The 25978-nt window shown below is 40.0% G+C and overlaps 1 protein-coding gene across 1 annotated transcript in view; it reads right to left on the bottom strand.

The window, feature by feature from the left end:
- Window positions 1–25978, bottom strand: part of LOC107561807 (ephrin type-A receptor 4) — a 38975-nt gene that overhangs the window by 6025 nt on the left and 6972 nt on the right. Inside the window, exons 4-8 of the mRNA XM_016246300.1 lie at window positions 9121–9276; window positions 4586–4921; window positions 3052–3176; window positions 1691–1850; window positions 1173–1284 (exon numbers count right to left, since the gene is read on the bottom strand). Coding sequence (XP_016101786.1) covers window positions 1173–1284; window positions 1691–1850; window positions 3052–3176; window positions 4586–4921; window positions 9121–9276 — 889 coding nt within the window. The remainder of the gene's footprint in view (window positions 1–1172; window positions 1285–1690; window positions 1851–3051; window positions 3177–4585; window positions 4922–9120; window positions 9277–25978) is intronic.

The following is a 25978-nucleotide window of genomic DNA, read 5'->3' as shown; positions in this document are numbered from 1 at the left end:
GTTCTGGCGTTGACAAAGGCCTCCAAGGTTCGGGGCTAGTGAAGGAAGAAAAGGTTAGAGGGAGGGAAAGGGGCATATCCACAGGTAGAACAGGAGGAAAAGGCCAGGCTTTAACGCCTGAGCGCTCCACAGAAGCTGGAAATAGCTCTGCCTGCAGGGGGCCATGCCTTTGTGGGAAGAGGCCCTGACATCAGCCCGAACGGTTGGTACACGTTTATTTTAGGAACAAGGAGATTATCAGGTGAGCTATCCAAGTACCAAAGCGAGGAACCCACGGCTTTGTGCAAGGCTGTAACCCGCCTCCTCGCCTCCATGATCGAGCGGTTGGTGTCCCCTCAAGGTAGAGAAGAACGGGGCAAAGGTGAGAGCTACTTGGGATGTGTAGTCTTGTCTCCTATTGAAGGGCTCCACTGAGGAAGTGCTTAATGGCTGCTTGGCCAAAACAAAAGCCCCATTCATTAGCTTGGATTGTTATTTTCACCCTGAATGAGGGAGATGCTTCTCTTCAGGGACTTTGAGGACGCGGAGATGATTATCTCAGCTGATAATAATACAATGTCAACCAGTTGGGAAACTACAATCAGACACAATAGGAGGAGGCCTTATGAAAGGGAAATGTAGCTGATGATAACCATAGTGGCGTAAGAGTGTAACTGGGAGAGAGTTTGGCAAGGAAAAGTTGTTTGATTAAGGCAAAGCAACCATGACGTTTTGCCCGTGGGAGTATGACAGCCGCTCTGATTGAGTACAGTACAGAGACGTATATGTATGCGCACATACGCCGTCCTGCCGTGCTTCTCGGCTCCCTTGGGAATGGTACGTGTTCCCTACGGATTTCGACACACACGGCACAGAGACACGTAGCAGCACAGCGGAGACTAATCAGGCAGAGCTGCCAGTGGCCTGTCACAATACCACTAGCTACACCACAGGGAAAAAGAGAGCGAGAGAGCAGGAAAGAGGAGGAAGTGCCATGAGAACCAGACTGATGGACAGGTAGAGAGAGGGGAAGACAGCAGGAGCACAACAGATTGACTGATATAGGATGACAGACAGGGTGAGGGAGAGGTGATGGAGATGCCCACAGGGAAAAGTGGAGAGATGGAGGAATGCTTCCAGATTCAGATAGTATCTGTGAGACGACTGACACCCAGTTGGGCCTGGTGGCTTACCTGCGGCTGATGATGAAGACTCCAATGAAGATGAGCAACAGAATCACACTGCCGATCACAGACACCAACAGCACGGTGGAGTTGGCACCATCTCCGATGATGGGAGAAGGAACTGAAAGGAGAAACAAGATTAAAGTTTATCTCAAATGTGTAATCCTCATTTAAAGCATCTGATTAATCTTGTCAGCCATTTTGAATTCTTATTGAAGAGCCTGGTTTCATTAGTGAGGAGCAAATCCTGTTTTTTTAAGTTGCTGAAATGACCTAGTATCAAAGCTCCAAAACATTCCACTCGTTACAGAGTTACTTTAAAGTGCTTTTAAAAATATTTTTTTAGTCAGCAAACAAAGAAACTTGGCAAGAAAAGGAAAACATACACAAAGGCTATAATTACTTTACTTTAGAGAAATAGTTTCTGGATGAATGGCTGATCCACCCTAAAACTCAACACGAGTCTCTAATTGTGGGAACAGAGACTTGACATTTGTCGGTTCAGTAACATGCACATGGAAACCTACCTGAATTGGTCATGAACTCGAAGGGGGCGCTGAAGTCTCCGTAACCAGCAGCAGTGCGGGCACGCACATGAAACACGTAGGAGGTGAGCGGGCTCAGGCCTTTGATCTCAGCAATTCGTGACAAGGTCTTCATTATGCGATAGCTGCGCTCGTTTTGATCCTGATTGGATGAGAGAAACAGGAAATGTTGAACCAACTTGTGGGATTGGTCACTAGGATTGTTTTATTTGGAATCAAATAGGCCTTTGATCTCAGCATTTCGTGACGAGGTCTTCATTATGCGATAGCTGCGCTCGTTTTGATCCTGATTGGATGAGAGAAACAGGAAATGTTGAACCAACTTGTGGGATTGGTCACTAGGATTGTTTTATTTGGAATCAAACACTGATAAAACAAAACGGAAGAGGGATTTGTTTAATGTCTGACACAGAAACTACAGCCAGGCTTTTGTAGGGAAAACCGCAGCCTCGTTGTACAAAAACAAGGTTGCCATCTTTGTTTTCGCTCGCTCCCTTGGGTGTAACCTGAATTTGCTTGTTCAAAATTCCCCTGTTTCATCACTAGATCCAAACCACTTAAACAATGTCGAGTTTGAACCAAAACAAGCAAAGAACTAAGTTTAATTTTTTTTCCCAATGTCCCCTAATGTTTGGCTTGTAATTGTTGGATCACGAAACAAGAACCTTTGTGTCTTGGTCTTGTGTGTGTGTCAGAGTGTGTTTGCAATGGAAAACCTCACAGTGTAAGGGAAAAGAATCTGACCACTGCTGCAATCTGTAATCAGTCAGCCAGAGGAAGACACAGCAGGAGCAGAGAGAGGAGAATGCTGTTATCCTCTCTGTATCCCAACGGCCTGCATGTCCATCCACCCCATGCTGTTCTGACCCGCCGGTTCACCAGACTCCTGCTGCGAGTGTGAGAGAGTCTGGTCTGGTCTGGCCATGAACTAAAACGCAGCTCTCTCGTTTTGATGTACCTGACATGTTAAAGACTTAAGTGAAGGCTTCACCTTGATTGCTACATCTTAATCTGCAGTTTCAAAGAAGCATCTCTACCATTTGGAGTTCCTAACAAGTAAATTATGTCACTAGGCCTAATCCTGAACTACATTTTCCAAAGTTCATCCCTCATCCCATGCTGTCAGGATGAGAAACCTCACGAAACACATGCAAAACTGAATGTTTCCAACCAGCATGGTCATGGTGAAGCAGGTTGACCAAGCTGGTTAAGAAGCCTTGTGGGGCTGCGCACCCACATCCAAAACACAGCATATGCTGGTGACCAGCTATGCTAGTCTTTTCAGCATGGATAATCTCATCAGGGGAAAATTTTGGAAACTACTTTCCCATGAATCTTCTCACCTTCTCGTAGTACTTGACCTCGTACTCAAGAATGACTCCGTTGGGTCTCTCAGGCTGTTGCCATGCCAAAGACACAGCGTGTCTGGTGATGTCCTTGGCCTGGATGGTGGTAACTGGAGAGGGAGCTGGAGAAGGAGAAAAACACAAAGAGAAAAAGCTTAATATTGCTAGAGCACCCCAAACGCCCAGTTGTGTCAAAGAAACATTAACATGTTAGTGCCATAAATCAATGAGGAGGTATGATATTGGAGATATTTGAATTGTCATACTGAGAAAACCTGAAAAACAACTAAACACTGGAAGCTACGCAGGTTAGCATCTGAAAATATAGTGATTACAGCTTCGTAACTCCCAGAAAAAATGTTGAATCACCAAAGTCAAGAGCCCATTATATCATCATTCAAGATCCAATATGAGAATCACTCAAGTGCTTCTGGTTTTTTTCTTCCTCTAATAATTTAACTTTGCTACTACAGAAGGTCCATTGATGCCGTCATCTAGGGAGCACATGCTTATCTGTAATCTTTAGGGTTTTTATCAATGACACTCTACAGCTGCCAAAGGGGAAGCCAGACCATGAAATGATCCTGGCTCAATTCTTCAGTGCAGATGAAAATTATGATTATAAACAGATGAGTGTTTAATATTTATATTTGCTTGATTATTACATTTCCTGACAAAAATCAAGAAAACTTGCTGCTACACAGTTCCAAAGCTTTCCTGAGTGGCTGCATAGACAACAATAGGTGGTTACTGGGGTGTTAAAACCACTCACGCAGTTGCTAGGGGGAGCTTGGTGGTTGCAAGAACAATCTTAGGTGCTTTCTAGGGTGTTCTGAGTTTTTTTTTAAGTGTTACTGTGCAGGTGGTAGGGTGTTCTGGGTGGTGGCTAGAAATAGTAAAAATATTTATACTGATATGAACTTTAGCAAGCACCAATTCTTCAGTGCTGTAGGGCAATACCTGCTCAGAGTCCCAAAGAACAGACGGTCAGGAGTGAAAGTCTGTTTGAAGAGTGTACAGACAGGTGTGATGGGTATTACAGTCAGAGTTCACCAAGACAATGATGGTGAGAAAGACCTTTGAAAGACCCCACTCCTGGGGGCCCTACACACAAAATCCCCAAAGCCAGACAAAAAGGCACTTCCTGTCTCACGCTTTCTCAAGAACCCGAAATTAAACACCTTGTAAAAGTTAATAGTCCACTCAGCGCAAACAAATGTGAGCAGCCAACAAATGCACATATGCGCAATTTAACCCGACACGCGGTTTAATGTCATAAAAATTCATTCTGACAGACACACACAAGGAGTAATTAGAAATGTCTCTGTGGTGATGTAAGACAGAGCACTTTCCCAGACGGGAAGCTGATTACCGACTTGATGACTATGTTCTGTATCAGACTGTGGTGACAAATTCAACACATCAGCCTGTGACCAGATCACATGACGACATCAGCCTGGTATTTAATGAAGTCATAATAGTGGGAATATCATGTTCAACAATAATTTGTGAACATAAACCACACACTTACCCGCTTGGTTGGTGGTAACCATCACAGACACCGCCTGTTCTGGTCCGGGACTCTGCTTGGAGACCCCATTGACTGCCCAGATCTCAAAGGTGTAGTTGGTGTGAGCCTGCAGGTCGTTTATGGATACCCGGGTGGTGCGTAGGCCCAGCTGCTGAGGGGAAAAATGGATGCCGTTGCCGCAGCGCTGACAGTGCTGACCGTCAGAACTGCACCGCTTGCAAATGACGTTGTAAGCGAGGTCCTGCCTGCCACCGGAGGATGCTGGAGCAGTCCACTCCAGATTCACAGAGGTCTCGTTCACATTGGAAATAAGGTGCTGAGGAGCAGATGGGGGCTCTATGAAAAGACAATTTTGGAAAAAGAAAAACAGTTTAGATACACTATGACAAAATATGCACATGATTTATGTTTCATTTCCGCTACAGTGATGTCTGGAAGTTTTGGAACAAACAAAACAGGATTATGACTGTGGCAGAGATTGATCCCAAAATACACCCTTGACAAGGGAATCTTCAAGGGCAAACAAATACACACACACACACACACCATTTTATTGCCACTGCAGGCAGATGATGTTACAGCCTATGATGGATACAAGTCTGTTTGTGTGCTTGTGTGTATTTGTGTACATTTGTTTTTTTTCTCCGTGGTGTTTTTGTAAACCAGGCGCTGCTGAATTTAAAGATAATTACATTTATGACAAACCAGCACCACAGGCGACGCAGTGCTAGCTGTGCAAAAAGGAAATACACTCAACCCACGAGAGAGTGAGAGAAAGAGAGAGAGAATGATTACATCTCCATAATTGAGCAACTTGCTGATAGGGATCTCATAAATGCTAATTTGGTCGACCTCGTTGCAATTTCTGGTATAGCAATGACGTTCTCATCATAAATATCGTTCTCTAAATCAGCAATCCCAGGTTGACTTTCTCACAAAAGTTGCCCGGAGGAATATTTTATTGCTAGGAGGTTGCTCTTTTATTGCTCAGGAGACTTAATTGAGCTCTCGGTTATGTTATATTAAAATATGAACTTGAATATAGATGTTTGTCCTAAAATTCCTGAAGAGAAATAAATATAGAAAGAAGAACTAGAACTGTTAACACTGTAGACACTGTTGACATCTCTTTTGAAACTCCAAATGATTTGAGGTTGTTAGAGTCTTTATTATCATGATGAAATCTTAGGAGCAAGATATATCCACCTTATTTTTCGATGTTGGAGCAAGTTATTTCCTGTGAATGTGCGAGACTTCTGATACATTAGCTGCAATAGGTAAATAACTAAAAGAATAACAAAGTTCAGTTAACTGTAAAACTATTTATGCTACAAAGTAGTGTTTATGATTATGATAATTAAAATAATAACAAATACCAGTTTGCAATAAGAATCATGACAGACTGTTTTTGCACAGGAAACATTGCACATTCCAATTTAACAAATGCTCTTATGTAAAAAAAAAAAAAAGTCTCCACATTTGAATCTCATTGCTGTCATGAAGAAACAAATGAAATTTTAATCAAAATACACCCTTGGCAAGGGAATCTTCAAGGGCAAACAAATACACACACACACACACACACACACACACACCATTTTATTGCCACTGCAGGCAGATGATGTTACAGCCTATGATGGATACAAGTCTGTTTGTGTGCTTGTGTGTATTTGTGTACATTTGTTTTTTTTCTCCGTGGTGTTTTTGTAAACCAGGCGCTGCTGAATTTAAAGATAATTACATTTATGACAAACCAGCACCACAGGCGACGCAGTGCTAGCTGTGCAAAAAGGAAATACACTCAACCCACGAGAGAGTGAGAGAAAGAGAGAGAGAATGATTACATCTCCATAATTGAGCAACTTGCTGATAGGGATCTCATAAATGCTAATTTGGTCGACCTCGTTGCAATTTCTGGTATAGCAATGACGTTCTCATCATAAATATCGTTCTCTAAATCAGCAATCCCAGGTTGACTTTCTCACAAAAGTTGCCCGGAGGAATATTTTATTGCTAGGAGGTTGCTCTTTTATTGCTCAGGAGACTTAATTGAGCTCTCGGTTATGTTATATTAAAATATGAACTTGAATATAGATGTTTGTCCTAAAATTCCTGAAGAGAAATAAATATAGAAAGAAGAACTAGAACTGTTAACACTGTAGACACTGTTGACATCTCTTTTGAAACTCCAAATGATTTGAGGTTGTTAGAGTCTTTATTATCATGATGAAATCTTAGGAGCAAGATATATCCACCTTATTTTTCGATGTTGGAGCAAGTTATTTCCTGTGAATGTGCGAGACTTCTGATACATTAGCTGCAATAGGTAAATAACTAAAAGAATAACAAAGTTCAGTTAACTGTAAAACTATTTATGCTACAAAGTAGTGTTTATGATTATGATAATTAAAATAATAACAAATACCAGTTTGCAATAAGAATCATGACAGACTGTTTTTGCACAGGAAACATTGCACATTCCAATTTAACAAATGCTCTTATGTAAAAAAAAAAAAAAGTCTCCACATTTGAATCTCATTGCTGTCATGAAGAAACAAATGAAATTTTAATGCTGAAGTGTGTCTCCTCATCTGCTATTCGCTAGACAAGCAGGTCTCGCTTCCAAACGACACAATTGATTAAGCCAAAGTTGGCATATTTAGCTGGTACTTTGTAAAAAAAAATTACTCACTTCACTTTATAAAAGATCTCATTTGAGATTTGTCATTCCTATGGGTGGTCTCAACAACCACATGCCCAACATCAAACTCGAAAAAGTGAGTGAAGAGAACAAACATTCAAACAGGATGCGTCTCATTATCCCTCCTTGAGGTCTCCCCATATGGCAAAAGCCATTTTCAAATATCTCCATATCCTCCAAATCATTTAAACACTTCAAAGACATATCTGACCTAGGTCTGGATTAGATTGAATTCCTCCTGGCTGAGCTTTAAGTGTAAATGGTCTTTAAACTCTGTTTAACCTGTATTAAGTATGGCTGCTGTACCCACCCGGCAGACTGGGGTGAACTGAGCACGCTCCCACGGTGGCTCAGTGCCATACGCTCCGTGATTGACAGGAGCTGATTAAGTCGACTGGCTTCGCTGCATTTTAATACGATAAGGTGAGAGAGAGAGGCTCGGCTCAGCAAGCGTAATGGGGTCATTTCTCTCGCACCTCTTCACTGTCTGTCTCCCCACTTTCTCGCATTTTGCTTTTTTCCCTCCCTTGCTACCTAGCGCCTTTTTATCTCGTTTTTTGCGTGCGCTGTTAGTGAATTGGCTGTTGAGTATGTGACGGGTGCTTCTGGGTGAACGACAGACGGCGATATGAAAGAGAGCTCCAATTATAGAGGCTAGAGAAAGGAGATAGAAGCGAGAAAGACAATCCAATATGTAAAAAAAACGTCCGGACGCCTGATACTGTAGGTGCAAGAGAGCCCTTTCCCCACAACTGCCGCCCTGATCATTCAGATCTGGAAACCCCATTAAATCTGACACCATGAACACATCTGGCCTGGGTGCCTCTCTGCCCTTTTCCCAGAGATCTTTAATAAATTCATCACGTAATGCTTGATAATGAGCGTGCGTGTGTCTGCAAAAACCTGAGTGATTCATATGTGAGAAAGACCGTGTCATGGACTGTTATCAAGTCTATGGCTCACCTCAGGGTCTGACACACATATCTATCTTTACTCTTCATGACAGGGCTCCTCCCAACTCACTGCTACACACACACATTTTCAGTCAGCCACGAAACTTTTTGATTATGCAACACAGGAATAAAAGACACAAAATAGCATCCGCTACAATTAAACATCCAATAATCTGTCACTGTCAAACACGGTTTTTGTCCTTAACCTTTAGGAAAACAGCTCCACTGCTGTGTGAAGTGAACAGCTGCAGTCTGATACAAGTCCAGGCAGTGCTGGTTCTCCTGAGTGATATGTGCTTCCTCAAATCAAATCCCTGACCTGGTCTAATGATTACTCATGTCCAGGGTGGTTTGTTTACGTCTGTGTTTAGTCTCACGTAGCCAGACTTTTGACTCCAAGCATAATCTGGTCCACATTACAGCTTATTCTAGCCAAGAATGGCACACAGAAAGAGATCATCTGACTGACGTGTTTGAGGTCAGTATTTTGTTTTTATCTTTTACTCAGCAAGGATGCCTTACATTGATTAAAACTAACAGTACAGTCATTTATGATCTTACCAAAAATGTTATTTTAAATAATTGCTGTTCTAACAAGGTTTCCACATTATGTAGCACAACTATTTTTAACATTGATAATAATGAGAAATATTTCTTGAGCACCAAATCAGCATATTAGAGTGATTTCTGAAGGTAATGTGATACTGAAGACTGGAGTAATTACATTTTACAATGTATTGAAATAGAAAACTTGAAACTCAAAATTAATATTTCAAAATATTACAGGCTTTACTGTATTTTTTTAATCAAATAAATGCAGCCTTGGTGAGCACATAGTTAGTGTGAACCCAGATAAAGTGTGTAGAGTGAAATACACTTACGTGTGCATGGCATAGAGGCAGGGTCTGTCTCAGACCTGAAGAAGCCTTTGTCACAGGCACAGGAAGTGGATCCCTCCCTAATAGAGTAACTGTGCAGGGGACACTTAGAGCAGCTGTCGTCTGTAGCCAGCGCTCTGTAGTAACCGATCTTACAGGCTGTGAAGAGAAAGTGAGAGAAAATTGAGACGTTAATGATCATGAACTATTTAACATATGCTGCTACAGTAGCTCATCCTTTTGAGATAGAACTCTTAGTCTTGCACCTCCAGCTATCATAATGACACTCTGTGTGTGAGTGTTTATGTCATGCCTGTGAACACACTGTAAGGGAGTGGTGTGGAATGTCTGAATGACAGACAGCAGTGCACGGCTTTATGACACTCTAATGAAGAGAGGAAGTGATACTAGAGGAATGCACTGTCATTAATCCCAACACCCAAGCCCAGCCCTTTCTCTCTCCCTCTCCGCATTTGTTCTCTAGCTCTGTTTTCTCGTTCAATCTCTTTTCAAGTTTGTCTGCTTTCTTTTATTTCTCGCCCATTTTTGTCCTCCCTCCAGCTTTATTATTTTCTTCCTTTGTTTGTTTGTCTTTCTACTTCCTTCTTTTTTTCTTTTGCTCCTTCTAATATGCCACACACACAAACACACAGCATAATTTCCTATTTATGGTGACAGAGACAAAGGAATGCTTTGAGGTCTTTTATTGACTTTTTTCTCTACAAAGCCATCGATACCCGCACAAGTACAGATAGCATTTGAACATGAATAAAGCCACTACTTATGACATTTATCTAAGAGTTTATTGACCTGTAGATAGTTTACAGATGTGTTTCCCTAAAAGGTCCTATCAATATAAACGCTCCATGTGGAATATCACAAATCATAATAATGCTCTTAGCGATAATCATGCATGCTCTTAGCAAACCATTATGGGAAAGAAACACAAGGCTTTTATATGACAAATAGGACAAACAAGCTTTCGTGTGTCAAGAGGACGGCCCTTAAAGGCTTTGTGTGCCATTCACTTACATTCATATGAATGCGAACAAATGTGAAGAATATTTGTCTTTCACTGCCTACAAAAGTTTGGGTTTGGTGAACTCTGACCTACAAGTTCGTAAAGAAAAAAGACGTTAGACCAACAGAGGATCTGAAAGTCACAGACTGGCTTCTTGGGGGAAAATCATGGGGCATGGGGAAGCATGGGGGAAACTCTCATTTTGGTGGTTTTGCAACAATAATAGTTTGCTAATAGGAAACTTCAGTTAGGAACACACTCATTGATGTTGTAGAAAAAAATTTAAAGTTTATACTTTTTTGTCAATCATTTGCATTCCTTTCAATCAAATGCTTTACAGTGAATTTAGGCATCAAAATGTACAATATGAAAGATTAATTTTGAGATCTGCTAAACTATGACATTTAACAGTATTATAGATGTTTTTATTAGTATTAAGCACTAGATGATAAAAAATAGCAATACAAAAAATAATTTAAAACCATAATATAAAAAAATATTTAAAAAAAAATTAAATTAATTAAAATTAAATTAAATATTTTCTCATATATAAAATCTAGTGTGATTGCCCTTTTACACTGCTCCTAACCAGTCATGGAGCCACAGTGAAAAATATAGTCCAATCCAAAATATAGATCCATATTAAACATGAAATGCATTCTAACTGTCTGTGATACTGTTACTTCACACAGCATTTTCACTTCAAATGAAAAGTTCCCGGCATTTCACAAATATAAAGGACAGACAAGATGCAGGAGGTCAAGACCAGTGTTGGGGTAACACATTATAAGTAATGCGAGTTACGTAATCAGATTACTTTTTTCAAATAACTAGTAAAGTAACACATTACTTACTTTTTCAAATAAGTAATGCAAGTTACTTTGTTTTCCCATTTATTCACTGACTCCTCTTCTGCCCCCGTGTTAAGATAAATTGAGAGTGACGTGCAGAGGCAGAGGCATTTCCTTCAGGCTGAGGTTTATTAATTTTACTTTTGGTGTGAAAGGGTCTTTACAGTTGCCAAAAATATAACTTTTGGGTTTTTTGTTATTAAAATTCATATTCATAAGCAAGCCCAGCTCAGGTGACAAAAAGTAACACAAAAGTAACAATGCATTGCTTTCCATAAAAATTAAAGAAGTAATGCAGTTAGTTAATTTTTTATGGAGTAACGAAATATTGTAATGGATTACTTTTAAGAGTAACTTTCCCCAGCACTGGTCAAGACACAGTACTTCAAATAACTCTCCCTCATCACTCTCTGCCTTGTTCTCTCTTAATTTCTCTCTCTGCTGGCCAATTTTTTTATCTCACCCTGGGGCCGCATTAGCGCTCACCCTCGGGAATCACCACCTTCCACTCTCCTCCATTTCTCCATTTTATCTCTCCCCGCAACATCAGTCTGCCCAGGGGCCAATTACTTGCAATCAGCCACAATAGCATGCTTGATCAGAGAAGAGAGTTAACATACATCTTCTGAGAGGAGATTAACACAGTTTTGTCATTTTATAAACAAGACCCATAAAACAACAGTAGGGGGTGAGAGATGGAAAGACAGAAAGAGCTCAGGAAGAAGAGATGCAGCCCTGGGTCACAACCTCCACTGGATGGTGTGCTTTGTTGCCATGTGTTGGAGGGGAATGATGGGAATTAGAGCTGGAGGTTTCATCTGATCAGACAACATCAGTCTGCCCAGGGGCCAATTACTTGCAATCAGCCACAATAGCATGCTTGATCAGAGAAGAGAGTTAACATACATCTTCTGAGAGGAGATTAACACAGTTTAAAATTAGTCATTTTATAAACAAGACCCATAAAACAACACTAGGGGGTGAGAGATGGAAAGACAGAAAGAGCTCAGGAAGAAGAGATGCAGCCCTGGGTCACAACCTCCACTGGACTGTGTGCTTTGTTGCCATGTGTTGGAGGGGAATGATGGGAATTAGAGATACACACACAGACACAGACTCACTTGCCGAAGGCAGTGAAAGTGAAGTCAAGACTTGTGGGTTTGCTAATGGCTAACATATTTATGACACTTTCATGATGCTGGCTTATCTCTGAAGCCGCTGCTCAGGAGGATCAACAGCAGCTAATCCACCTCACACACACACACACACACACACACTCACATTATCTCATGAATTACCAGGTTCATGTCAGAATATCAGGGACTTTTCATGACATTTATGTAGTTTATAGACTTTTATGCAGTTCTTTGCTTCTCCTTGTCACTTCACAGACTTGTTATATTACTCTAAACAGAATATAGACCATTAAATACATTCTACAGAATGTATTTTTATATATATTCACATTTAAACAAATGCTGTTCTTATATGGTGTGTATACATATTACTTCCACAAAATTCTGTAAAGTTGTCTTTTCAAACACTGCTTTCACTGCTTATCTGATGCTATGCCTGAATGAACTGAAAACGAAGTACAGCGAAAAACAGAATGAGAAAAAGAAAGATAACTATCATCTCTGCCCTCCAGCACGAACACACCAATTCCCTCATTGATCGGTTCCCGCTTTCTTCTGCTTATTAATTACATCTGCAGTGACTGATATACCTTGATCCACATGCTGCATGCAAACATTCCTCATCGTCACAGTGTGCGTGTGTGAGATGATGCCGTGATTGATGTGGCTCTAACCCCTGAGAAGCTCGTTTGTCAGCGAGGGGCCAAGCTGCATCAAAGCTTACTGGCTTTAATCTCCATATATTCGCCTGGGTTTTATTTATTGCTCTTCTGTCTGTCTCTGCTTCTACGTACCCTTCCCTTGCCCTCTCTGGCTCTCTGATCCACACAAACCTGTCAAAAGTTTCCTCAAACTTTTCTTAAGACAGTCCCAAGGTCTTACCGAAGTAAGGTATGGAGGTACAGCTAGAGGCGAACATACACAAAGGACGTATGTTAACCTTTATGTGCTAGAGCTCTGCTCTGAGGTAAATTATTACATGGCCATCTGCTGTACAGAAGTGTGTGTGTGTGTGTGTGTGTGTGTGTTGCTGTGCTTTATATAGAGAGCTGCGTAAAGCTTTGAAGGAAAGGCAGAAAAAGGGGAAAGCAGCATAGACAACAACTCCAGGGTTGGTCTTTCTGAAACACATCAAGATCCCAGCCAGTGGTTCGGATCTGACAGACAGGAACTCCACCTACAAACACACACTCACAGCATTTCAGGAAGTTCTGTATGAAGGGTTGGTTCAGGCAGGTGAAAAGAAAACACTATTTTCTCTGCTCAGTCCACTGTGGGGGAAGGGACAGTGCAGCAGCAGGGATGTGGAGGTGAAGTCTTTCTGAAATGCAGCTCATTGTCTTGTCTACTTTCCTCTGAGGGGAGCGGGCAGCTGAGAGAGGCAGGGGGCCAAACGTCTCACATTCCTAACAATTCCTGCATAGCAAACAAGGAGGAGCTGCCTTGCGATTTGTGTTTATGCGAAGGCAAGTTTCATCTGACAAATGCAAATTCAGTCATTACTCACTATCATGTCGCTAAAAACATGTAGGTTTAGATATCTACAAATGTTATTTAGTAAAAAGAGGTATAGGCCACAATTTAAGCAATTAAAATGTGAATGTGCAATTTGAACTTGCAGGAGGACTAATAACTAGGGTGAAGAGCAACATCTTTCAGTGATTGATCAAACATCCTCAACAGACTAGGAATATAGTGTACTAGCCGTATGGACTACTTTTATATAATTGACGTTTTTTACACTTCATGGTATGTTGTACCTTGGTGTACAAGGTAAATAACCTTGTACTGGAATTGTTGTGCCATGTTCCATTTATATTAGTGGTCGACCGATATATCGCCAAGGCCGATAAGTTTTCCTGTTTGGCCAATGCGTTCAAGGCGGGACCTTTATTTTGACGGCGCTGAGAATGGCAGCACCTGGGCGCACAGTGCTCACATTCTCCCTTTGTTCGCTGTTGTTGTTAACAGTTCTGTCTAAATACGGATAAAAGTCTGTCTAATAATCAGATAGAACGGTTAAACAAAGGAATTAAAATGTATACAAAAAGTCTTATAACGACTGCTTTTATATTATTAGTAATAGAAAGGCAAACATTATAATACTTTCTTGTTTGCCGTCAGCATTCAGCAAATACGCATTTATATCATTTAAACAAATATTTGAAAGTCTAATAAACATCCAATTTCAAAAGTCTTGCAAACTTAGTCGGATCCAGTTGTGAGATCTTGTGAAGTGTGCATGTGTATCCTGCATGATCGTGTGTTCTTTGTGTGACGATCGGTCCGTGCGAATTGAATGCGGACAGGAGGAAAGTTCAGCTTCACTGGAGATGCGCGATGGACAAACTTTAAACTCGTGATTTTAACTTATGCTGCGCTTTATGCATTTTCCCACTGTCATATTCATGTCATTTTCACTGTGTGCTGTATGTAAAATGAGTGTTACCTTTATTTGAAAAAAATATGATTAATGCACACAAACTTCCCAGAATACTGAGTGCCCTGTTGGTTACAGTGTTTACTTCCTTTTTTAATTATATTTTTATTAAATATTTATTTATATGTGAAAATACTTTGTAATCTAAAGTATAAGTATGTTTATTTAACACATTTCTTTTTTAATCAATTTACAAATGATTTCAAATTTCTTAAATATTAATTGAAATACATAAAATTATATCGGCCATCGGCCACCCAGCTTTCCAAGATATCGGCATCGACTATCAAAAAAAACAATATTGGTCGACCACTAATTTATATATCACCCTACAATGGGGCAGTCCTGGCCTAATGGTTAGAGAATCGGACTTGTAACCCGAAGGTTGCGGGTTCGAGTCTCAGGTCTGGCAGGAATTGTTGGTGGTGAATAACAAGCGACTGAGGTGAGACCCTTGAGCAAGGCAGCAAACCCCCAACTGCTAACCGGCTGCCGCAGCAATATGGCTGCCCACTGCTACGGGTGTGTGTTCACTACTGTTTGTGTGCACTTGGATGGGTTAAATGCAGAACACAAATTCCAAGTACGGTTCGCCACACATCACTTCACTTAATTATAGTATTTGTGAGGTATTTAGTATTTTAACATTTTCTGTTTTCATCTAATATTAATATTTTACTTTATTTAATTTCAATAAGCTACAACTACAAATTTGTTTGCATTGTACTCCAACCCTTACAAAAAAGTACTGTGGTGAATCTATTTTACAGTGAAGGCATCAGATGGTAATACTATGGTGCTTTAAAATATGCTATGGTACGGAAATGGAATTTACATGATACTCTGTGGTATTTCAAAAAATACCAAAATACCATGGCAGTAGCATGGTACTTTACTTTTAGAGCATTTCGTATACTTCCAAAAATATGCTACTACTAAGGTAAAAGCTCAAAAACCTCTCACTCTCTCACTTTCTCTGTCTCTTGTTCTTTTTTCATCACTTTCACTTTTTTCTCTGTTTGTGTCTTTTCCCACTACTCACTCGTGGTCATAATTGCCTCGCTTCAGAGGGCGCAGAATCATTGCCCCCTCATTGCAAAGCCAACATTTTTCCCCTCACTGCAAATGCTCTGGCCTACAGTTGCTTTTCTGGCACTCCATAAACCACCCCCTTCAGCCCTGTCTGTCTCTTTCAACACATCTCACAGGTAGGATTACTCTTACAATCATTAGCAAATAGCACTCGCTTCAAGCAGGCTTGGCAATGGGCTCTCTCTGGACCGCTATATTAAATTCTGCAGGAGGGGTCGGGGCGGTGCATTCGGCATGAACCCTGGCTAAGTGGTGCTCTCTTGAAGAGATGATGCTGCCGAGAACGGGTCGTGTCCCGTCCACTTGTTTTGTTCAGTGGTCAGACCGCAGAGACTGCAAAGGGCTACTCTCAACTGGGCCACAGCCAGTAGCGGTGGGACGTGCTTTGACAGCTCATGGTGAACACAAAAACAAATTCAAACCCAAAGACAAACCCCTTAAGAAATGTATGCTTTAAAATATGAACTACGGTTTAGCCGTGGTGCTCATGTGGAAAACACAAATTTGAGTTCTGCTCCTGATCCTATTCCACTGTCTCCTCCTGATCACCTGTTTTTTTTTTCTCTACTAAAAATCTAAATTTGGCAGGTTAAAACCGGCAAACGTTCATAATACCCTTATAAAGCTCAATGTCTGGCTGCGTTTACACTTGGCATTAACATGCGATCACCGTGATCTGACTTGTTGATTCTAGGAGCTTTTGACATGCTAATGTTCTCGCTGTCGGCTTCAGTCTCCCACCTCCTCTTAGCCAAGGGCCTTTAAAGGGAGGCTGCCACACAAAGACAGGGAGAATGCACTATGCTGCCCATTGAATGGACGCTCTTGCTTAGCGAGCAATCTGTGCCTTAAAAAAACTACAAAGAACGGCTCATGACATGGAGAACATTGCAGTGGAGAAACAGGCATACTCTTTAAATTTCAAACGGAATGGATAAAATCTAATGTTTTGAACATGCATCAAATCAGAGCCAAAGAAAGCAGTAACAACTTACAGTGAAAATAAGCACCAATAAGCAACATTAAAACTAGAATTTCTTTCCCTCTCAAGTGAGCCAAAATTCGACACTACGCAAGAATTCCTCAGACATACTGATGCACATGCAAAGGGTTATGGGTTGTGGTTACTGTGAGTGCCTCGGAGCAGAGGTGTGTGCGGACGAGGTGGTGAGCGAACAGAAAACATTTCTGGGATCTCGGATTAATGTCTAGGAGAGGATATTAAAGGGTAAATGTGTCAACACCACGGCAACGATGAGTGAATTACACTTCATAACAGTCTCTTTTTCAAGTTACTGTTTTGCTTTCAGTCACGTGTGTTCGTTTTTGAAGGTTGAGGAGTGCAAATATAAATGAGAGAAATGCATGTGTGGTTAGATTGTGAAAGTTTGTGTGTAAGCACACACAAATGCACTGGGAGTTTGTTGAGAGTAACATACTCAGCTCATTTAAGTAAACCACATGTGTTAGAGGAGGCCCACAACATTGTAATCCTGTTAAAGGTCGGCAAGAGGAGTGTGTGCGTGCTAATTATAAAATGCATGAGTTTGGATCCTTACTAGCTGATCGGTTTAAACATTGTGGTTTAATAACTTGTAAAGAAATCTTCTCCTGTAGTGGGTATGTTATGTGCTGAATAAATGGAAAATCTGCACGAAAAAATAACTTCTCAGATTACAGTCTTCTTTCTAGTGAACAATTGGAAAAATACACTATTTTCATCTCGTATCACCTGCTCTGAACATGACAGAACATTAGTATTATTACTGTGCAATGTTGGGGAAGCCATCTGAAACTTTATCTTGCCAAGCTGTACTGTAAGTTACTCGTGGTTTAAAAGAGATCAAGCTACCCTTAAAAAGAGAGAAGAGAGAGAGTAAAATATCCTTAAATATGTAAAATTCTATAATATTTTTTAAGTAAAATACTTTATTATTAAAGTTTGATTATAAAATGTATGTAAAGTAATAATAATAAAATAAAATATTAATTTATGTAAAAAATAATAATCATAATCAAATTTAGGATGAAATCATTATATACAAATAAGCTACAATAACAGCATTATTTTGCTACAAAACAGAAATTTAATGGAAAAACATGTTGCTGAAAAAACTACATTGTTTTGAAAACCATCTGCACGAAAAAATAACTTCTCATATTACAGTCTTCTTTCTAGTGAACAATTGGAAAAATACACTATTTTCATCTCGTATCACCTGCTCTGAACATGACAGAACATTAGTATTATTACTGTGCAATGTTGGGGAAGCCATCTGAAACTTTATCTTGCCAAGCTGTAAGTTACTCATGGTTTAAAAGAGATCAAGCTACCCTTAAAAAGAGAGAAGAGAGAGAGTAAACTATCCTTAAATATGTAAAATTCTATAATATTTTTTAAGTAAAATACTTTACTATTAAAGTTTGATTATAAAATGTATGTAAAGTAATAATAATAAAATAAAATATTAATTTATGTAAAAAATAATAATCATAATCAAATTTAGGATGAAATCATTATATACAAATAAGCTACAATAACAGCATTATTTTGCTACAAAACAGAAATTTAATGGAAAAACATGTTGCTGAAAAAACTACATTGTTTTGAAAACCACTGAGCAACTGTCAAGCGAAAAATGCAGCTTAGCTACTTTTGCTACTTTTTCTACTCAAGGACACTGAATTATTCTGTATTTTCACACATACATTTTAGCGACAAAAACTTCTAATCAACAATGTGTGGCTACTTTTCAATGCTTCTATATAAGGCACCCATTCCTATGTTTCGAAATTCCTTGGTGAGATTTATGTCCACAAAAGTGCTTCAGCAAACTCTCTTCCTCTTCCCCCTCCCACCTTTTCATGTCTTTCTCTCAGTGCTAACAAAGACATAAAGTCAAAACTAATTGCATTCAGTGACAAACAGAGTGGCTTTTTCCACAGCAGCTGGTCTGAGAGAGACCAATCCACTCTAACGAAAACCCCAGGAATGGAATAAACCCTCAAGTCTAATGGCGAGCATTAGATTCAGCCATGCTTCAACCCCTCCAAATAATTACCAGTATTAATGTGCACTGTGAAGTCGCCGCTCTGACCCCTCTGGGCTAATCACTAGTGTTGCCCTGCATTGTGGAAACAGGTCTGCCGACCCCCAAAATAATCCCATTACTAATCCTGTCCTTTCTCCAGCTCCCGTTCTCGTAGACACGCTCTCAGTTAATTGACAAGTGACGTCCTATCTAGAAGTGCCGAGAGAGAGTTTTGCGAAGAGCACTTCAGTCAAGAATCCCTGAGTATGCTGGCGAGTATGCATGTTTGTGCAATGGAGAGTTCAAAAAGTGCTTTTGTGCACATATATGAATAACATTTCTTTCATTCACGTTTGCACATTTACCTAAGTGAGAAAACACAGAGTTACTTTAGTTCTTGTCATTCACAGTGCAGAGAAAACGTTTGTCATTTAGTTCGAGTTGCTTGCAAGAAGATTAATTTGTGGCATCAATCATCATGAATCAAACCATTCATATTAGGCCTTCATAAACACTTCATTAGTAGAAAAGAACAACTGCATTCATGGGCTCCATCTGGTGCATTTGTACAGAGAAAATTTTGGCAGCGTCCTAATCAAACCCAAAGACAAAAACGCGCAGCAGCCATGCTGACTATAAAGTTAGCCGTGCCTCTCTTGCATAAAACAGGTCAGCAGCTTCAACGACTCTTTCAGAAGAAAATAATGGCTTGGGCCTTCCTGCCTCCAACACGGGCTCAGGATGACCTATGACCTTTTCTGGGTGGAAGCCAACTTAAGGGCTTCATGTATGGAGTGAGAGAAGAAAAGAGCCAGGCACTAACTGACGGGGAGGTAGTGATGTAACAATTACAGGTTTGACGATAAATCATGATAAAATTCCCCACGGTTAGTATTACCGTTTCATCTTTTAATTATCATTAAAACCGCATTAGATTACCGCGATTTGAACAACTTGCATAAATAAATACTGTCCAGCATAAAGCACAGTTTTAAGTAACAGTCTCACGTGCACAGCACGCAGAGTAGTTTCGTTTTGAGTGAAAACAGGGCGGAAAAGCTGGGAGGTTTTAAAAGAGTGCTAAGGGAATTATACAAATGAATATATGAATCAATTAATTATATGAATGTACCTCTGAAGGTTCTGACTGTCTTCAGAAACGATTTGATGGCATTTCGTTTTCATCTTCGCTCCATGTAATACCTAAAGGAAATGTTCTTAATCGCAATACTGCTTTGTCCACGGAGGTTACGGGAAACAGCTTTTCCAGAAGCGCTACCTGCTGTCAGCGAGTGGATTTACAGAGATTTATATTTACATTCAGCCTGTGTGCAGTTTCTGTCTGGCCAAAAACGGACCGAATTTGCATGCCCTGCTGTAAATTTTGACCGGTTGATGAAAAACACGCTTATGTGGATTCTACACATTTAAACAATTCAGATAAGCTATCTAGAGTTATTTATGGAACAGATAAAATACATATAATCATTTATTAATCAATTATCATTTTGACATATCTTTTCTTTATTCGTAGGGTGCTACATGCACTTTTACAAGTTATTTGAACTAAAATGTGTGTTGGCAGTGTGTACACATTATAATGAACCCTATAATGGTAAAAATCCACCCAGTGTTTTTTTTAATCTGGTTAAACGTTTTCCCCTTTCTCAAATCGAGCCGATCTCAGATGTCTGTCTGTGTGACGTCACACAGACAGGCCCCTCCCACGATAGTTTGATTGACAGTAGCGTTTCAGCACAGACTGGACTGGTGTCTTACCTTAGCTCCGCCCCTGAGTGACTGTCATCAGTCTGCCATTGTTTCACCGCCGGAGCAGATGTAGACAAGAATTTTGCAAATCGCCTTTCCTAATAATGTGCTAATTAGCAAGTTTCACGATGAATGCGGCTGAAGTAAACAGTCTCTCTGAAAGCAGCTCGGTAGAGAGGGGCGGGGTCAGCATAGCTCATTAACATTTAAAGGAAAATGCTACAAAAATGGCATGCTCTGAAAAGAGCTGTTTTTGACAGGGTAAAAAAAGGTGTATTTTACACTACCATTGAAAAATTTTAACCAAACTATGTTACAGATTTTTTCATTAAGACCCTAAAGAATCATATCAACTTGTGGAAAATGGGCATCCTATGACCCCTTTAAAGGCTGAAATGTGAGGTTTAACTTTTTATTAAACTTTTTCAAAGCTTTATTTGAACATTTACATTAGATATTTGAACATGCTATTAAACTGTTTTAAGTCAAGTTGTCATTTAAAATCCGAACATCATTGGTAATGTTATTGTTTTAGTGATTATGCAAATAAAAAGTAATTTTATTTGTTGTTTGTTGATTTTTAAATATAAAACTTGGTGAAGTGATTTATGTGTCTGTACTTTTTTAACATCTCCAGCACATTTTAACAATACTGTGATCATACTGATAACCGTAATAATTTTGGTCACTATAATCGTGATAAGAAATTTGCATACCGTTACATCCCTATGGGGAGGATCGCATAAAGTAGCTGGGTTGGGCGCTCATGTCTGCCGTTGATGGACATCTTGTCAAATGAACACAAACCCTTTAGCATTAAGCATGTGTGGAGAGCAGCGACTAAATGGATGCTGGGTTAATCAGGGAGAATGGGAGGACAGACCCTCAAGCAGTGAGTCAATATGGCTCATTCACTCGAACAGATATTTACCCTGGCATGCGGACACTGAGACAGCGCTGTCCACACCACTGTACCGGTGATGCAAAAGGAGATCTGTGCTCAGCTCAGCTCTTCTGATCTAAGGGATCCAGACCGCCGGTAATGAATGTGTGCCAGACGGCGGAATTAAAATATAATTAAACACCAGAGAGATGAGACTAGTGCTATCAGAATTTCTCAAAAAGGGAACGCGGGCTAGCTCACATTAGCAAAAAAATGCATAGCGTGTAGTTTCAACAGACCTTCTTGGGAAATGCTCTGAATTTATCAAGGACACTAGATAGTTTGTTCTTAATCTGGGTATTTCAAACATTTTGCCTTACGAAGAAGTACAGTGATAATCTCATACCATTGTACTTTTAATATATACCATGCTATTGAATGGTTACCATTTGAACATAGTAAAAAGTATGGACATTTTTGGGGATTGCCAGATTCCTGTAAAGCACAGAGAATTTACAAGGTAAAACCAAACACAATGGTATTACCGTGATCCATTTTTATAAGTATTTCTTAATTTATTCCATTGCATAGGTGCAAACCGTTTGGCTGGTTCACATTAGCGTGTAGTTTCAGCAGTCTGTTAATTTATCAATGACACTATAAATATCCAGATTAAGTGAAATTATCCAGAAATGTTTCCTTACAAAAATGTACAATGATGGTATCAGAATACCATGGTATTTTGAAGTAAACTATGGTGTTAAATGATTAGCATATGCAAACACCACTTGAACACACAGCAAGAAACAGGGACATTACTGAGGACAGCTTCAGGGTTCCTAGAAAACAGCGTCTGGTCACCCTAATTTACAAGGTACTTCAAAGCGTACCATGGTAATACCATATTTTTCCTCATAATCTGTACATTTTTCACCTAATCTCAGTAAAATAGCATTAGCATGGATGCAAACAGTTTGGCTAATCTGCATTAGCAAAACAGTCACAACAATTTCAACAGTCTCTCCTGAGAAATGCTGTGAATTTATCAATGATGTTAAAATATCAAAATTAAGTTGAAAATAAAAGTTACAGAAATTACTGTGATGTTACAAAGGTACAGTGATTGGATCAGAAGGTAATGGGTACTTTGAATGCTGTGATATCAAATACAATTTGAACGAACGGTAAAAAGGGCATTTGTCACCTCATCTGTGACCTAAACTATATTAGCATGGACGCTAACAGTCCGGTAGGGGGGCGACAGTCCCCTCCATCCCTCACCCTTCCCACCAGTTCTGTCCTTCAGGCCGTTTGACTGTGATGTTACAAAGGTACAGTGATTGGATCAGAAGGTAATGGGTACTTTGAATGCTGTGATATCAAATACAATTTGAACGAACGGTAAAAAGGGCATTTGTCACCTCATCTGTGACCTAAACTATATTAGCATGGACGCTAACAGTCCGGTAGGGGGGCGACAGTCACCTCCATCCCTCACCCTTCCCACCAGTTCTGTCCTTCAGGCCGTTTTCCACCAACGGTGCATCCATCCCAACATGACAACTGAAGGGCTGTGAGCTGTCAGGGGAGCTTCCGTATGGGAGCACCGGATGATGATAGACAGGAAGAGGTCAAGGAGAACAACACACACATGAGCAAGCAATTGCACACATACAGAGAGTGAGAGCGCGGCACAGATACACCGGAGCATCTGAACTCTGCATGTGAAACGCGAACGTCAGACTCTGTCAATTCAAAAGATTTGGATTTAATCATGCGAATCATATTATCCAAATGATTTCAAACATATACAGCACGCTGCCATGATCACAGAGCGAAGAGGATCCCAACCTTTGCTCCTCTCACTAAAAGGACGAGCCGCCCATTGTTTTTGAGAGACAAGTTTGCTGGCTTTGCATTTCATGGACGAAATATGCAAATTACGTATTTGTTTCATATCAAAGAGCACCTCTCTCCATCTCTCTCTTTCCTGGGACAGCTGACAGTCCATTCAGGGGACGATGGAGGGGCTCATAGGGGAGAACTGAGGAGGATCGTGACAGGAATCAACATATGTGCTTGCCATCAAAAGCAAAAAGGAAGTGATGAATATTCATAGGTAGGAGCATTTTGGCAGGCGGCGACTATTGTTTAACAAAGAAAAGAGCAAAAACGACTCACAGCTGAGGATGGTGAGTCTCATACACCTGCTCATAATTATGACAGCAATGAGATACACATGCAAGCTTATTCTAATTAGGCACACAAACAACTGCATACAGGTGCTAAGGTGCAAAGTTTACACCGAAAAACAAAAAAAGCTGTACCTCAACAATAACACATGATAACCAGATCAATACCTCCCCTCAAGTACACCAATTTGCTTAATGTGTGATTAAAGAAAAAATGTACTTTTGCTCAGTAAAGTCGATACAAACGGCGTTCTCTTGAGAGTCTATCTCAGCTTACATACATAATGTCTTGTCAAGTATTGTTTTCCTTCCAGTTACACAAGCCGCTGTCTGTTCTGATTCAAAGAGCAGTTTCATATTATCACACCTTCCCAACATGCTCTAGTTTTCAAACTCTTTATCTTTTCTAATTACTTAAATATGCGTGAGCTGTTTTACATTAGCACCCATTAAAAAATAATGTGGCAGCACCATGGTTGAATGATGTATCAGATGGTAATTTTATATACATTATCGCTCTTGAATTGCAAGGTACATCAAAAACACCATAGTATCACTTACCAAAAAGTATCACAGTACTGACATAATTTTTTAGACATGGTATTACCATGATTTTTTTATTTACCATGGTAATACCATGGCATCACTTCCTACTGTGGTGGTACTACTGTGGTGCGGTGGCTTTGACATATACTATGGTGCTGAAATTCATTTACTACTTTACTTCCAAAAATGCCGTGATGCTACTATGTTAAATGTGTAAAATAGCATGTAAATATTACAAAAGTACCAAAAATTACCATGGTACTATCATGTTTTTTGGACATTTTGACATGTCTTTTAAAATATCTTGACATACCATTTAAAAACTACGGTACATTAATTTCAGTACCACAGTATGTTGTCAACGTACCACGGTACTACTGTGTTTGTTAGGACATGTATCATGGAGTATTACCAATGCTTCTTTTGTACAAGATACTATCATGAGGGTATAATTTTGCAATAATACCATAGTACTTTTTTGTTAGGGGCATATTAGTCAAACGAGCTAAAAACTCACTTGAGTTGGTTAGATTTTTCTCCATGCAGTAAATGTTGTTTCACTAAACTATGTGTACGTCTATAGTGTAGTGAAACACTGAGAGTGGGCTGTCATTCTCCATTGCAGCCTAGCACCTCAGCGGGCTTTTACACGTCTCCAGCTCGCCAGACGCCCACTAACAAACAGAGATTTCCTCTCTGTCCTCACCTCCTACTCAACACAGCAGATGAGCAGTGAGAAAACAACAAACTCTTATAAGGATGAAAAGACACCAAATCCTCTGGCCAAGTCTCCGCTCCATTCACCAACTGAACGGCGGCTGTTTTGTGGCCTTGTCTCACTCTTCTGTTCTTGGACCTGTTCGTCTAGGCTGCAGCTGTCAAAATTTTGACGTCTTAATAAATCTCGGCCATGACCCCTGTCTCTCGGGGAGGAGAGAAGGATAAAGCCAGGGGTCACCCCTGACCCTGTCTAGTGTTCCTCCCCTCTCGCCCCCATCCCCAATCATGGCATCCCAACAATTGGGGAAAGGCTCCCATTGAGGCCTTCTGGGGTATGGGGGCTTGTATCCCTTATCTTCAATGGGCTTTTTTCACAAGGTCCTCGGGACGCCCCATTGAGAAAGTTCTCGCCCTCTCCTACACCCTCACACTGAAGGTGAACCTCTGCATCCTTCCCCAGGCCTCGGCTGCACACGCGGACTTATTCAACTGACAGTGACTCCCATTTGCATGCTGGGGGAGAAAGCCACCTTTTGAACCCGTCTCAATGAGGAAACAACTGCCTGTTGCCTTGCTGAAGACAGCATGTGATGGCTTAATCAGCCATTGATGACAGGCTCAAGCTGAAATAAGACAGATATAAAGAAGATGGTCTTAGGATATATAAAGAAGGAGCCTAGGAAATTTATGAAAGCTGGAATTTTGGCTGCTAAATATTTTGTGAATTTTTATGTTTTTATTGGTCACTTTTTCCATTAATTAATATCAAAAATTTATTTGTTTAGAAACTTTTAAATTTTTAACAACAAATAAGGATTTTTGGGATTTTTTTTCTGCTGTTCAGTAGGTGTGATTTATACAGTACTTGCACTGTCAACATATTTTTAGCAATGCATTTTTATATTTTCTAGATTTTTATTTTTTTCATTAATTTTAAATTGTATATGCAAGACATTAAAATGGACATGCAAGATCAATAAATGTAAAATTGGTGAAGCAGCACTGGCCTGAAAGAGCAATGAGTGATGGTTTTGTAAACTAACATGAAACCTGATCCTTATAGTTCAGTCCTGTGCAGACAAGTACCCAGAAATTAAACAAATTATCCTCTACATATATCAGTGTTAGAAAACACTCTCTGTCTTTTGATGCCGTACCCCTCCTTTCTCACTCTTTCT

The sequence above is a fragment of the Sinocyclocheilus grahami genome, unplaced genomic scaffold, assembly GCF_001515645.1.
Source record: "Sinocyclocheilus grahami isolate Dianchi unplaced genomic scaffold, SAMN03320097.WGS_v1.1 scaffold793.1, whole genome shotgun sequence".
Taxonomy (NCBI): Eukaryota; Metazoa; Chordata; class Actinopteri; order Cypriniformes; family Cyprinidae; genus Sinocyclocheilus; species Sinocyclocheilus grahami.
This window is presented reverse-complemented; position numbering and strand designations above follow the sequence as displayed.